The 15,208-nt window shown below is 40.4% G+C and overlaps 1 protein-coding gene across 1 annotated transcript in view; it reads left to right on the top strand.

Annotated features, from left to right (window-relative positions):
- Positions 1-15,208, top strand: part of TENM2 (teneurin transmembrane protein 2) — a 1,113,792-nt gene that overhangs the window by 947,765 nt on the left and 150,819 nt on the right. The window contains exons 12-13 of the mRNA XM_048487386.1: positions 6,239-6,434; positions 9,223-9,324. Of these exons, the coding sequence (XP_048343343.1) occupies positions 6,239-6,434; positions 9,223-9,324 (298 nt within the window). The remainder of the gene's footprint in view (positions 1-6,238; positions 6,435-9,222; positions 9,325-15,208) is intronic.

Genomic DNA, 15,208 nt, shown 5'->3' with positions numbered 1-15,208 from the left:
ATGATAGTGAGTGGAGGGGGCTGACCGAGAGGCGGCTCTGTGTGGAGCCGCCTCTCTGGCTTGGGGGGGAAAGTGGGGGCCGCTCGCATGCTAGCGTGCAAACGGTCCCTGAACCTTCACCAGCATAAATTATGCCAGTGGAGACTCGTTTCCACCTGTGTGCAGAAAGGGCAGCCGTGGCTCGCACACAGTGCGTCGTTGCCGGCCAGGAGGGCCCCCAGGCGAAAGCCATGGCATTGCCCTTACAAGGGCAATGACGTAGCTTCTGAGCTCAGCCCACGCATGCACGGGAGCTGAGCTCCAAAGGAACGCGGTCCCGCGAGAGCCGCGGTTTAGTCATTTTAGCTTCTAGGGAGCATTCAGGCTATCGCTCAGCTGGTATGCCTCACTACAATCTTGCCCTTTGCAGTCAATTCCTCCAGCAGGCAGGCTGAGGAATTGAGTTGGCTCTGGGGTACAGCACTCGTGCTGCCCAGATGCCTGGATCACGCCCCCCCCCAAAGCTGTGCCATTTGCTTCCTTGTCTACTCCTTGTTAATAAATTCCTTTGGCTATGGCCAAATTTATATGACCCATAAATAAGTTGTTGTGTTTTTATTGTGTTTTTATTATTGTATTATTTATTATTTTTATGGGGGGTGGTTTTAGGTTTGGCCTGAGCCCATGGGATCCCTTCTCAGCCTCCAAAGGGCCAAAGTGTGATAGCCTCAGTTTAGTCATTTTAGCTTCTAGGGAGCATTCAGGCTTAATTTGAACTCAGTTGTTTGTCTTTTTGGCAGTCCATATGGTATCCATAAAATTCTCCTCCAATACCACATTTCAAAGGAATCAACTTTTTTCATGTCAGTTTGTCTAACTTTTACATCTATTCATAGGGAATACTATGACATGAATTAACTTGATCTTGGTCGCCAGCAACACCTCGTTACACTTAAGAATCTTTTCAAGGTCCTTCATGACTGCCCTTCCCAGTCTCAGTCCCTTTCTGATTTCATGGATGCAGTCCCCCTTTTGGTACACATGTTTCAGGCCAAAATTACATTTAAAGAACAAGTTCTTAAAGCTGGATGTATTCTGAACATATCTATTTGTTTGATTTGCATTGTGAGTGTTTGGGGTTTGAATTATACTAAAGATACTTTTGTTGTTCTTTTCATTTTTGTCTTGAGCACTTTTTACTTTCATGCAATTTGCCTAAGACTTTTCAGCTCTAGCAAAGAGAAATAAGAACTAGTTTTGTACGACTACCTCTCTGGAAAAAGTTGCTTTAGTTCTTACCACTCAGTGCAAGGTTAATATTAAAATTTGAATAGTACAAAAAGGCAGATTCAGTTAAGGAAAAGATTTTTTTTTCACTTATTAACTAGCAAGCATTTTAAAAACTAAGTAATTTTTTTATATTGAAGACTTCTTGAAGACGAGCGCAAATCCTGTTTCACCTTGTCACATGATCAAATATATTAGAGAATTCATTAGTGCAAAGCTCATCAGTGCAAAGCTCAGTGAGGGCAGAACCAATCATATTTTGGGGGTGTTGCTCAATTTGCAAGTCTTCCCTACTTTTTCATCCTTGATCACTTTTGCAGTCGTAACATAGCATGATTGTCAGAAACCCAAGATTGAATTAAAAGGTCAAACAAATAAAAAAAAACTGGAGGAACAATTCAGTTATGCTTGTGTACCTATTTGTACAAAAGGAGGAGGGCCTCAGCATTAGATATAGAAATATAGGGGAAAGCAGATTAACATATTTAAAGAAATGGGGGAAATTAAGCATTAGAAATAGACTATGGGGAAAATCAACTTGAAGAAGGCATTCTGCGAGCAAATTGCCAAGATGTCTAAATTAAATTGAGACCTACAGGAAATCAGTTCTAATGGATTGTCTGTTCAGCAGTAACTTGGATGACACTGCAGTGAAAGTCACCTGCATGCTCTTGGTCATACCTGCAATCGTTGGATGAGACAAAGTCCCTGCAGCTGTGGCTACTTCAAATGATTTCAGCTTCTTCTGTTCTCTGTTCCTCTTTGATTCTACCAACTGCTGGGCCTGCCTGCTGCCTGAGATAGAATCAGTATTAGACACAGGGGAGGCAGAGGAGTCTGCCAACACAATCCAAGCAGAGCAGCATGTTGCCAGTGAGAAATGTCAGCTTTTATTGCTACACTCTTCTGTATTGACCCTCAGTGAGCAAACTTTCCAAGCAGCAATAAATTAGGGGGCTTTTTGTGGGTGTTGTCCCAATCAGAATTTTTCCCAAAGAGCTAATGTTGGTGTCATCAACCTCCTACTGTTATTGCATACCCTTCAAAGATGCTTGATTAAGGGTCTGATTTGTATGGGTGTGTAAATTGCCTTAAAATCACTTACTGCAACCCCAGCAAGGGACTTTCTAGGCAAATGAGAAGCAGAGGTAATTCAATATTGCCTTCCTCTGCAAAGTCTGCCTTGGTGGCCTCCCTTCCAAGTACTGACCCTGCTTAGCTTCTGAGATCTGACAAGACTGGGCTACACCACACCACATTCCCTCCCTCTGACTTACAATGGTATGCAAAAAAAGAAAAAGGAAGTTAGTTTCATCTGTTATTCTATAAATTTGAATAGCGTTGTTTGATAAGTCTCACCCAGGGTCTTGTGTAATTGGCAGTGTTACAGTGAGATGTTAAGGCACATACACACAGTTCCTTAGTATATAAACAGGGAGGAAAAGATGATAGAGTAGGAGGGGAAGCGAGGACCATAAGTTACCTAAATTCAGCTGAAGAAGATCTAGAAGAAGGCAAGGATTTCTATGCCAGCACAGAAACCCAATGCGGAGGACGACATCGTATCTCATACCAACGTGACCAAGAGAGGTTCAGGCTAGTATTGAGCACTGAGGCTCTGGTATGCAGTATTTTTATGCCCCTTTGCGCAGGTAAGGCAGGAAATTCAAACTTAGATTTCGTTTCTCTGCAACTGCTTGAGGTTTCCCTGCTGGACTTGCGGGGTTGAGCTAATTAGCAGCTCTATCTAATGTCTCTACTTCCTGGGACAATGTGGTCAATTGGTCCTAGATTATATCAGTGATATCTTTGAATGGCAGGTATGCAGAGGTATTTCCTGAGAAAGTCTCCAGCCTAAAAGTATTCAAATTTGTGGCTGAGGAGCTTGAGTGAATCAAGTGCGAAGGATCTTGTTGTTAGGAGATGGAAGTATTCAGAGGTTGAGAAAATGTGCATGGAAAGAAGCAAATTGTTTGAGGGAAATGGTTTCTGTGCAAAAGCACATCAGATATAACGCTCTAGGTACCAGGTGAGTTCTTCTGGGATCCATTGTATCACATGCAGCTTAGCGGGGTTTGGTAACTCAAAGATATGCCCATGGTCAATGAGGTACTTCCAGATTCTATTGCCTGGAGTAACTCATACATTGATTTAGTTTTGCAAACAGACCTTTTGCCTTTTGCCTGTTTTTAGATGGACACTCTGCTACCTACACATACAAACATGAAAACTGGCATCTTGTAGCACACAGTGTAAGAAATAATATGAAAATCCAATATTTCATAAGGCAGTGGATAAAGGCCATGCTAACAACAGGAAATGAGTAGATAGGTAGGTAGGTAGGTAGGTAGGTAGGTAGGTAGGTAGGTAGGTAGGTAGGTAGGTAGGTAGGTAGGTAGGTAGGTAGGTAGGTAGGTAGGTAGGTAGGTAGGCAGGTGGGTAGATGGGTAGATGGGTAGATGGGTAGATGGGTAGATGGGGAGGGAGGGAGGGAGGGAGGGAGGGAGGGAGGGAATTTGTACATCTTACTACTCTGTGCTCCATTTTAGCACTATTCTTCCTGGACAAAATATGAAATCAGACATCAGTGCAATGGTGGATGAGTAGTTTAAAATAGAGGTTCCCATCGGCACGTAGTTAACATATACAAGAAGACTCCTGAGTTTCAGGTATGCTCCTACAGCTTCTAAACTAAAGATTAAGGGGAAGGTAAACCCACAATGATGATAAGAGAAAATTTGTACCCACCAGGCTGAAGACTAAAAAATCACAAGGAATTTTATAGCATCATAGCAGTGTTGAAAAATTATTTCAAAGCAATTTTGTACAATACAGGTACATAGGAACACAGTAATTATTTTTTCTTTTTTAATACAATAACAGCAACAGCTAGCCAGAATCTAGATAATTACTGGCCTCGTGAAACCTTCAAGGCTGTTCTGTAAAACAAAATAAAAAACATGTTACATAAAACATCACTATATACAGGGAACACCAATTCCAAAACATGAAAATACTTACAAGCAAAGAATAGGGATTTTTTTTCTCTCAGTGCTCTAACATATAATCTACAGAGAATGATAAGACATTATTAACAATATGAACAACGTTCAATCACCTACAGCTCCTAAAGGCATGGGAATGCTCCTAGAAGTGTGGGATCTCACTGTATTTTTTTAATTACCCATGTTAGACTTTAGAATGTTGGCAGCGTTCCTGGGTAGGATCCAGGGATGCTGTCACATTTATTTTGGCCCTCTGTGTGCCTGTGTGCTTTATTATTATGGAATGGAGACTCAAACTCCTCAGTGAGGTCTGTTGAGGAATGGGGAAACAGGACGCCAAAGACTCTTCTCCACTGAAAATGCCTGTATTTGCTAGCCTGTGTAAGCAAAGTCTGTTCATATTTTCTTTAAAGTTGTATGTCCAAGTCCTAGACTTCCTTTGATGAGGACAATTAGTGCAGAGGTACTAGCAGTATGACGATCTGAAAAAATTAGGCATGATAGAATTCCAAGATTCCTGTATTATCAGCATCTGTCTTTCCCAATTGGGAGTCAACTTGCTCTATATTTGCCTTCATACAGCCACGATGAGCTGAATTTCAATAGCCCTAAACCACCCAGCATGACAGTATCTGGAAGCTCTAAAGACACCAGATTGGTAATATCAGGTAGTGCAGGAATACCAGCTAAGAACTCCCAGTTTACCCAATGGCATGGGAAGTACTGGGTGAAAGTCCAAGCCAATTGCATGCCCTTGTTGCATAAATGGGTATGAAAACTGGAGGGCGATGGTATGGGGAAGAAAATAGCTATTAAAATTGTAAGTGGACAGCATACAGTTGTTATAAAACTAATCTTTTTCATTTTTCTAATTATGATTCCTTCAAATTTATTCCCACTGAAAATTGACTTTCATTTAATATATCAGAATTAAATTAATTGGTCAGAGGGTAGAAAAATCTTCACCTTGTAAGTATGTGTGCATATTGCACAAGCCTTTGAACTGAATTGAACTGATATGAGAACTGATATGAGAACTGATATGAGAACTGATATGAGAAATGCCCTGGAAGAAACTGCTGAAGAACTGCTAGCAAGACGCTGTCATCATGAAGCAGCATCATGATGCACGTGGCACATTGCTCTGCAGATTTCCTTCAGACTGATTAGTCCCAATTTTTTATGGATCCTTTCTGAGGCCCCTTCCGCACGGGCCAATAACAGCACCCTAGGGACGACAAAAACGCCATCCCTAGGGAGCTGTTCGCATGGGGAGCGCAGCTGCATCGCAGCCGCGCCGCCCTCGCTCCCCCCCCCAGCGGCCCAAAGCCACCATTTTCCCACTTCACTCCCCGAGCGAGGTTTTTGGAAAACAGCGGCTTCCAGCCGCTGCCGTCAGAACAGCAGTGGCTGGAAGGCGCCATCCCCCCCTTTCCCAAATGACTTACCTTCCTTGCGGCTTTCCAGCGCGTCACCCAGGCCTGGGGACATGCACTTCGCCCCCATGGCGACTCGGTAGATTAAGCTGTTGACAGGGCAGGCTGCCCCTGGCCTGGGCGACACCGGAAGGCTTCGCGAGTGGAAGGTACGTGAAGTTAGGGCAACGGCGCAGCGCTTCGCTCTTGTCTTCCCTGCCTTTTAATGCGGGACCCGCCTCAAAGTGTGAACAGCCCCAGGGTGTGTATGTCGGCGTTGTATATGCCGACACACACCCCAGCGTGCCGACACACACCCCAGCGTGGCCGTGCGGAAACGGCCTGACCTTATTCCAGAAGTAGTTTTGGTAAGAAGGGGAGACTAAACATAAAAGTATTCATAATGAAGGGATGATATTCATTCCCATAATGTATCATAAGTTGTGCACTTGATAAAATACAAACTCAGTTTTAGAGTTATAGATTGCACTTTTTATATATTATTTCACGTCTTTTGCCATATAAATCTACACATTTTCCTTTTCCTTATAGTATGATTTTATGGAACGTTTGGATGGGAAAGAGAAATGGAGTGTGGTGGAGTCTCCACGGGAGCGTCGAAGTATCCAGACCCTTGTACAGAATGAAGCTGTGTTTGTTCAGTATTTGGATGTGGGGCTGTGGCACCTTGCCTTTTATAATGATGGCAAAGATAAAGAGGTGGTATCCTTCAACTCTGTTGTCTTGGGTATGTATATCTTGGCTATGACTTCTGGTTGTCTGTGACAGAAGCTTGGTAAAAGATCATTCTTAGTTTTTCTGAAGATTTGTAACAGAACAGAAAAAGTTAGGAAACTGTACAAAAAGAGGCAAACCAGATCAGCAGAATAAACTTTCTTAGGAAAAGAAATAATTGTTTCAGGTGGTACAATAGTAAGGTGACTAGTAAGTAATGCCTCTGCTTTACATCACAAGCTGTGATATCCAAAAGGAATAAATCATGCTACATTTCGGTTCATTCTGCCTGGTCAGAAAGTGTTTCTAGTAGTGAAGTTCAATTCATGAGAAAGTTGAAGATAATAGGTGTAATAGACTGATTGATGGTGCAATGATAGTAATTGGGCGGAAATACCAAGAAAAGTACAGTATTTTATTCAGTTCAGAGGTTCTTCACAAATACCTGTTATGAGAATTTTCTCTATCAGGATGGATTAAGGGGGTCTGAAATCCTAAGTGATATGAAACAGAAACACAAAGGCCAAAGATGTGCCAAAGATGTCAATCACAGTTTCTCAATCTGAATATACAATGCATTTGAATACATAGTCATATTATTCATTTATGAAAATGTTTATAGCCAGTTTTCATATGCCAGCATAAGCTTTAATGATTATAACTGTGAGAAATGTCAACAGTGCTGTTCCTGATTATTAATAGCACCCTTTTAATTCAGTGTTTCCTTACTGCCACCCGAAAAGAATAGTGGTAACTTTCCTCTTACTGTATCTTTTATTAAAACATAGAAATGTGTATGTACACGTACATGCAGAATATATATATAAACTTATATAATACACACACAAACATATATGTAAGTATATATTTGCATACATTATATGTTTACAGCTATCTTTTTTGCATGTTTTAAATCTATTCCGTTTGTTGTAGTCATTGTAGCAGTGGCTTTCGAAGTATTTATTTATTTTTTTAGTTTATTTATCTGCATACTAATTTCCTGCCCATCAATGAAGTAAATATGTCAGTACATGAGAAAATTCTTCTTCAGAGTAGACTCCATGGACACTTACTTGACCAAATTATAAATGGTAACATTTCTGATTAGTAACAGTTCTATCTGTGCAATATAAGCACAATATATCTGTCCAGTTATAATAGAGGACGAAATATCTGAGACAGTGTTTCTTTTCACCATATCATAAAGACTTGCAACATTGTCATTTGAATAGGTTAATTATACAAAGAGCAACAGTAACAAAAGGCCTTGAAATCTCAGAGAAAATTTATTCTGTTCATGCTAATGCATTTATAATTTATATATTCATATATATAATTCATATGTGTACTAACTCTACATACTGTACATTCAGATATACTGATTTGATTGTATAGAATTCAATGAGTTTACTGTAATGATTGAAAAGATGGAACTTAATGAGTTTATCGTAATGATTGAAAAGATTAAATAAACATATATTATTTTTTTTAAAAGAACTGCCCTGTGTGGATGACCAGAGAATTATGAATACAAGACCATGCCTTGTACTGTGATGTACTTGGCGAAACAGTTAACCGCAATGGTACAACCTTGAGCCTTTTGTGGTAGACAGGAATTATTTCCATCACTATCATCAGGTGGAACCTAATTTGATTTACTGTTGTCTGTATGGTTCTTGCCAATACATATTGGTTAATTATTATCCATAATGTTTTCCTATCCCTTAATCCATCAACCAACCTCCACTGTGAATCTAGGACTAATATAAAACAACAAAAATCCCAGTGAAACTACAACTAAAGTAACTAGGACATCCTAGAAAATGGAGGAAAAATTATTGCCAATTGCTTAGCATTAAGATGTACAGAAAAATGTTCTAGATCCCAAAGCAACTTGCATTTAGCTCATTTTGCTAAATGCAACAGGTTTTTTGTGCAAATATACTGAGTTAAATTTATGACTGAATAATGTACATGTAGCAGAATGATGCTTATTGTGAGTACGGTAACTTTGAATGTTTGAATAATTAATTAACATAAAATTGGTGTGAACCCAGCTAAACAGAAATGGCATTAAACTCAGGGTTTTATCATTATTTCAAATTCTTTACATGGGCTTGAACACATTTGCAAAAGTAAAAGACATCTATACACATTACAACAAGAGCAAGCATAAGATTATTTTTCTAATGAGATTGATGTTGCCATTTAGAAGTGTAATATTTGAAGCAATGGAGAATGTGTTCAGCGACTGTTCCATTAACTTGCTTTGTGCTTGCAAAACTATTGTCAGGGTGTAACAGCAGTCACAAACAATAGCGATATACAGTGAAAAATCACATCTTCTATAGGAGCCTCCCTCCTTGCTCATTACAGTTGGTTACCAAAGATACAACAGTGTGTTTTAATCGTTAATGCAAGGGACCCCTGACTGAGAGTATGCAATTTAGATTCATTATACAACAGAAGAGACCTATCTGCTTCTCTATTTCCTCATACAGAAAATAAGGCTGTTTAGTGCATTCAGATGAAATGTATTAATTTTATTCCTTGTAGAGGAAAAATAAACTTAAACCACTGATGTATAAAATGGGGGAAAAACTTTACTCAAGCTGAAATAAAATTATAAGCACAATCTTCATGAAGCCGGAACATTTACAAAATATATTAAGATATGTTATTATTTGCAGTTTTGTGATTGCCAAATGATGAGTTTACAGGAAGTGCACAAACACTGAAAGCAACATCACAGTGAACTGAAAACAGGGCAATTAATACAATTAACGCCATTTGTCTTCCAGATTCTGTGCAGGACTGCCCACGCAATTGTCATGGGAATGGTGAATGTGTGTCTGGAATCTGTCACTGTTTTCCTGGCTACCATGGAGCTGATTGTGCTAAGGGTAATGGTTACCTTTGTTTTCCAGTGTTTCTGAGTATATGTTATCCTTGGCCATGGGAACTGATTTTCATACCAAAAATGATTATTGCTGTAGGTGTTCATAATACTACGGTCTCTTTTATATACCAATGAGCAGATTCTCTCAGGCTGAATTCGGAATAGGCTGGCAGTTGCGAGGAGCATTGAAAGGCACTTCGGAAAAAAATGGGGGGTTTCCTATGAGTTAAGAATTTTCTCAAAAAAGCCACTATCCATGAGCCCCTAACCCTTTTTTATTAGTCCCTACCCTTCAATGACCTTTCACAACTGTGAGGCCAGAACTCATGTCCGGCCTATGCAGCTGTTTGAGAAAAGATAGGTTAGAAACAAACTCCAAAAAAGCATCAGACATCTGACATCAGAAACAGACAAGACCTTTTAACTTAGCAGAATATAGATAAGTGACAGAAGGTGACCCCTCCTGGGTGCTCTCTAAAGAGAGACACACCCCTTCTGGGTGCTCTCAACAGAGAGACACGTCCACCATAGGAAAGACCTTAGTCTTTATAGATACAAAGAATACATACGTCACAGTTCATCCCCTTACTCACGTACATAATCCATACCCCTTTCATGTGCTATAAGCATGAACCTTAAAATCCCATTGGATGATTCTGTCTCCTTGTCACATTAAGACAGCCTCTATTCTACGTGTCACATTCCTTCTGTTATTCAAACGCTGCATGCTGTTTCTCACGTCCCTCTGCCCATATGCAAACGGTTGCAATAAAACTAACTTCTGCCTTTACTGGTTTTCCAAGTTTGCTCCTAAAGAGAGATATACCTTCAGGGTATGCAGGTTGATCTACCTACATTCTTTAGGATCATAAAACTTCCCTTTTCCCAGTTTGAAATGATTTTAACTTTAACAGATTATACAAACATTGATTCTAATACAGTAGAATTATAGTGAAATACCAGTAAATATGAATCTCTCATCATCATTTCTGTGTTCATTTAACATATATAGAAAAAACACTTTTCCCTTTAACTAATCACATTCATTTCTAACCTCTAATCTCTTTTATGATTTTGTTATTCAAGTAGCTAGTGCTGAAAACAAAGTTATAAAGTATATGTCTTCTGTCACGTATTAACCTTTAGTGACAAGATCTTAAAGATATTTATCTTTGCTTGCCTGCATAATTACTGACAAGCTTCTAACATGCAGGCCTGCTGGTCTCTTATACAGAAACCCCATGTTGATTCTTAGAAATCTTTGGTTCATACAAACTTAATATTTCTTGATCAAATACAATTTGTAGGCATTCTACTCCATCTCCACACAACCACAATGAAACTTTCTGTGCTCTGCTCTGCTATACAATAAAAAAATGAAATGAAAACGACAGGTGTGATGGCAACATTTTAAAAAGTGTTTTGGGGAAGAAGTTGGTACAACTCTCTTCCCCAAAAATCTTTAAAATGTTTTATTTCTCTCAACCCTGGTTTTTAAAAAAAACAAAAAACCTAAACTAGCTATCTTTTTCCCCCAACTGTTTTGCAATTTAAGCCTCCATACACCACCAGGAAGACTCCATGGGAGTGATGGGTCACTGCGTCCAGGCACCCAACCCATTGGATGGTGCTGTAAGAAACGTATAAAGCTTGATAAAAATGTGTGCCAGTGACAGAAACCTAAGACTGTACAAAGCTTACTACTGCCTGATTTCCGTTTGCTGATTTTCTTTATAATTCCACGTTTGCTTGTTCAAAAGGAGACAGATATACTGAGTTTTACAGCCCAATCCGAAGGTGGGGGGTGTGCTAAGTTGCTCCTAGAACTGTCATGGAGCTGCTCCAGTGCATTTCCCCATTCTGCTAGCAAAAGTGGCCCCTGCACTCCACAGGGAGGACAAACACATAGGTGGGTGGTGGCAAGATGGGTATGTGGCAAGGAGGTGACAGCAGTGAACCCAGCTAGAACCCTGACACCCTGGCAGGTCTACTGTCTCAGAGTATGCTAGGGTTGCAACCATCAGGTGGCCCCGGAGATCTCTTGCCATTACCACTGATTTCCAGATGACAGAGATAAATATATCTGGAGAAATGACTGCCTTGGATGGTGAACTCTATGGCATTATATCCTGCTGAGGTCCCTAACCTTCCCAATCCCTGCCCTCCTCATGTTCCACACCCACCCCCCTAGATATCCAGGCCTTTTCCAACTCAAGACTGGCAAACCTAGGATATGCTGATGCCAGTCCTGTTACTTCTCCTGTGTTTATTTTTGACTTGCTGGCAAAGGTTGGTATCATTTCTGTAAATAGTAATACAAGGGTAGGTTTGTAGTCTCCCCCTCAAAGAAAATTTCAGTACTAGCCTTTTGTTTTATTTTGTTTAACATAAACCAAATAAATCCATAAGGCATATTGCATCCATTTTCATTGTTAAAAGTTTAATGATCACCTCAGACAGGCTGAATGCTCATACCACATCTACTCCCAGTGTTACATGTATGCTTTTGACCTCCTGTATAGGAACTTGACAAGTCAAATCTCAAATTAGTGGTTAAGTAAGTAGATACTAACTACTGGAAATGACAACTCCTGCTGCTCTACATCTGTCATTGAATGCAAAACAATGTTACTATTAGAAAACAGACTGCCTTAATTAGATGTTGGTGAAAGTGTTTTGGCATTTCCCAAATATTCAGTTTTTCAGCAGCTTGTAGGCAGAGCAGGGGCTCTCACATATGTAAATAATAAAACTGTGTGTGTTGCAGTTACACTATTTGGAACTGTCTGTTTCATGTAGTATAATGATGGCCCTGAAAAGATCAAAGTGTCACTGAATCTACACAAGGCCCCTTCAAGTCCAACTTCTCCCCCAGAAATAGGACTAGCTTAGGCCCACACTGTTCAAGCATCCTGTTTAAATGAAAGGAAATAGAAAAACTTCCAGTGACTGACATTCCGTAACTGACTCTTTAGTTTTCCTGAGCTTCTTCACATTATCAAAGGCTATCTAAAGTACCTGCAACATTTACAGGATCAGAGACTGTGAAGAGATGGAATCAAGATGACTAACAGTTCAAATATATATATATAAATGTAACCATGCATTTGTTCTTCATGCTCTAATGCCGAAACGGCTAGACCGATTGCTCCCAAATGTTGACACAATGTGGCTTCCCATTGCGGGCAGGTTTTGTGACCTTCACCAGGCTCACAGGTCACACCGCAGCCCGGTAAAACTCACGTTTCCCCAAACCCGCAGCGGACCAATGAGAGGCTGCCATACCGGGGGAGGGGGCATGGCTTTCCCGCAATTGCCGTGGCATGCGCGCTCATGCCATGCAAACCCACCTGCTGCTGGAAGCACCCACAACACACAGGGACAGAAAGGAGGAGCGTTCCAAGCCACGCCGTGGGAACAAGCCGGTATACCTCTCCCCTTTCTCCTCTCTTCCGTGTGTAGCTCCACACAGTAAACCACAGCAAAGCGTGGCCGGGTCCACTAGTATTGGATAAATTCATGGTTAAATGGCAAAAAGCAGTATATGTTGACACAATTTCTTTTGATTAAATAATTGAACCAGTGCTGTTAAGGAAAACAGTCATTTTTAAAAATTTGAAGCCAATTTTGTTTGTCTTTAGCATACTTAGATAATTATGTTAATAAACATGGGCTGGACTGAAATTCAAATGATATTACCTTAAAGAATAAAAACATATTGTTTGAAATTGGAGACTACATTCCCATCCCCCCACTTTCACCCCATGAGAATCCCAAGGAGAATAAGACATATAGGAAGATATTGACTGGAAACAGTTATGCAAACAGATGTAATCTAAGCAAGGGGGACATTTGGGGACTGCTTGCAAACTACTGGCAGAAAGAAAGACTCAGAAATGGTATACTGTAAACAGCAGAAACAAAGATCCCAAGTGAGAGAGGGAAAACATTAGGCAGGATCGAAATGTACAGCCAACCTATCAGATTCTTTTGCAGTAGCTGTGAAGTTGGGTTGGGGGCAGCCAAAATGAAGCACTTTTTCATTTCAGATCACCCAGGCAGGCAGAGGAGTGATTTTGGCAGTGATCTTGCAGACACAAAAGTTTTCCTTGAGACTTAACCAAGTACATTTATCCAGTAGCTGAATTCCAGTGGTTCTTAAACTCAAAGAAAATATAATGTTCCTTACTTTTAAACCTCTCCCCACATTATGTCTCAGAATTGGATCTCTATTTCATTTTTGGGGGAAGGGGTTCTCATAGCATTTGCCCAGACATTAAACATTTTCCTAGAAATTTATATAGGAGCAGGACCATCTTAACAGCATTGTCGGTCCCCAGGCAAAGCAGTGTGCTGGGGCCCCTACCTATCCAGCCACTCACAGGAATAAAAATGTCGTGTGTGAGATATGTTCACATATATGCATATGTGGTTGCAGAGGTGACCACAATACTAAATCAGAGCTGAATGCCAATGTCCATTTCTTATCACAAAAATTAACATTAATATTGTTCATTATCTTTAGTAAAACTCATGCTAAATATGCATTTTCCAATAACAAATAATTATAGTTTAGTATAGTGTTTATTTCTTCATTGACAGCAAGTCATAGATTAGCTAATACATAGATTAGCATAGGGTCCCTATGCTCATGAGGGGGCCAGGCAACTGCCTAGCATGCCCGTGTGTTAAGATGGCCCTGTATAGGAGTGTCAGGGCAATTCTACCCTGGCTTCAAGTCCAGAGTCCTACATAGCTGCTCTTCACTTGTTTTGCCTTGACAATAAAACTGTACAGAGACATGCTGCCAATCCAGACCATTTCCCTAACAGCATAATGGAAACATGTTGGATTAATCTAATGTTAGTATCTGTAGTACATGTGATAGTTCAGCGCAAAACATCTGGCTTGCCAAAATCATGGTGGTATGCACTTTTGCATGCAATCAGGCTTGTTGGCAAATGGGTGTGCTCACTGAGGTAACTGTAGAAATTACCATGTAATGTCCTTATAGCAAATGAATATGAAGACTACTCAAGGAAAAGCGCCATCTACGTCATACGGTAAACAGCTTAGACCCGGTATACCGTAACAGACTTTCCTCTGTGATACATCTCTGAAGATGCCAGCCACAGATGCAGGCAAAACTTTAGGAACAAGATCCACCAGACCACGGCCACACAGCCCAGAAAATTCACAACAACCAGTTGAATCCGGCCGTAAAAGTCTTTGACAATATATGATAAAACATACTGTTGTTTGCAACATTTCATTGAAACTGTTGCAAATTGCCAAAATGTGATAGCTGGATGTTACAGAGAATGAGTATGGCCAAGTATGGCCAAGTTTCTAAGTCTATGCTCTGTTCATCTTTATGTAATTCCACTTTCGGGTTTCGTCTTCTTTCAATGAGTAAATTTACCAATGGAGCGGCCCCTGTCTCGAAACAGCCGCGCCGCCATGATCGTGGGGATTCATGAAAAATGATAATGAAAGCTTCCGCATCTCTGGATATTACTCATGGCTAAGTTCAGACTTCAGAGATCACATTGCAACCTTGGTGATAGCCAGCGAAGAAGCATAGAATTTACAAAATCCTTCTGTGTGATCAAAATCAAAGTGGGTCTGCTGACAGTATGCAGGAGTTTAAGAATCGGAGAAATAGCCACACACAAAAACCAGATTTAGAGTAGTCAGATGCAGAAGAGGACCGGCCTTTTGTTTAGAAGAGGAAATTTGCTGGGACGTGCTGCTTGTTATCAAAAAGTAAAAGCTGCACCTGCTGATATTCCATCCTCATTATAATTATCTGATCAAAGGAGTTGTGTTCTCCTGTGCTTCTGAGCTCCTTCACCTGGCTCACAGTGTTAAGATGTCTCATTAGTCCT

Source organism: Sphaerodactylus townsendi, linkage group LG03 (assembly GCF_021028975.2).
Source record: "Sphaerodactylus townsendi isolate TG3544 linkage group LG03, MPM_Stown_v2.3, whole genome shotgun sequence".
Classification (NCBI taxonomy): Eukaryota; Metazoa; Chordata; class Lepidosauria; order Squamata; family Sphaerodactylidae; genus Sphaerodactylus; species Sphaerodactylus townsendi.
This window is presented reverse-complemented; position numbering and strand designations above follow the sequence as displayed.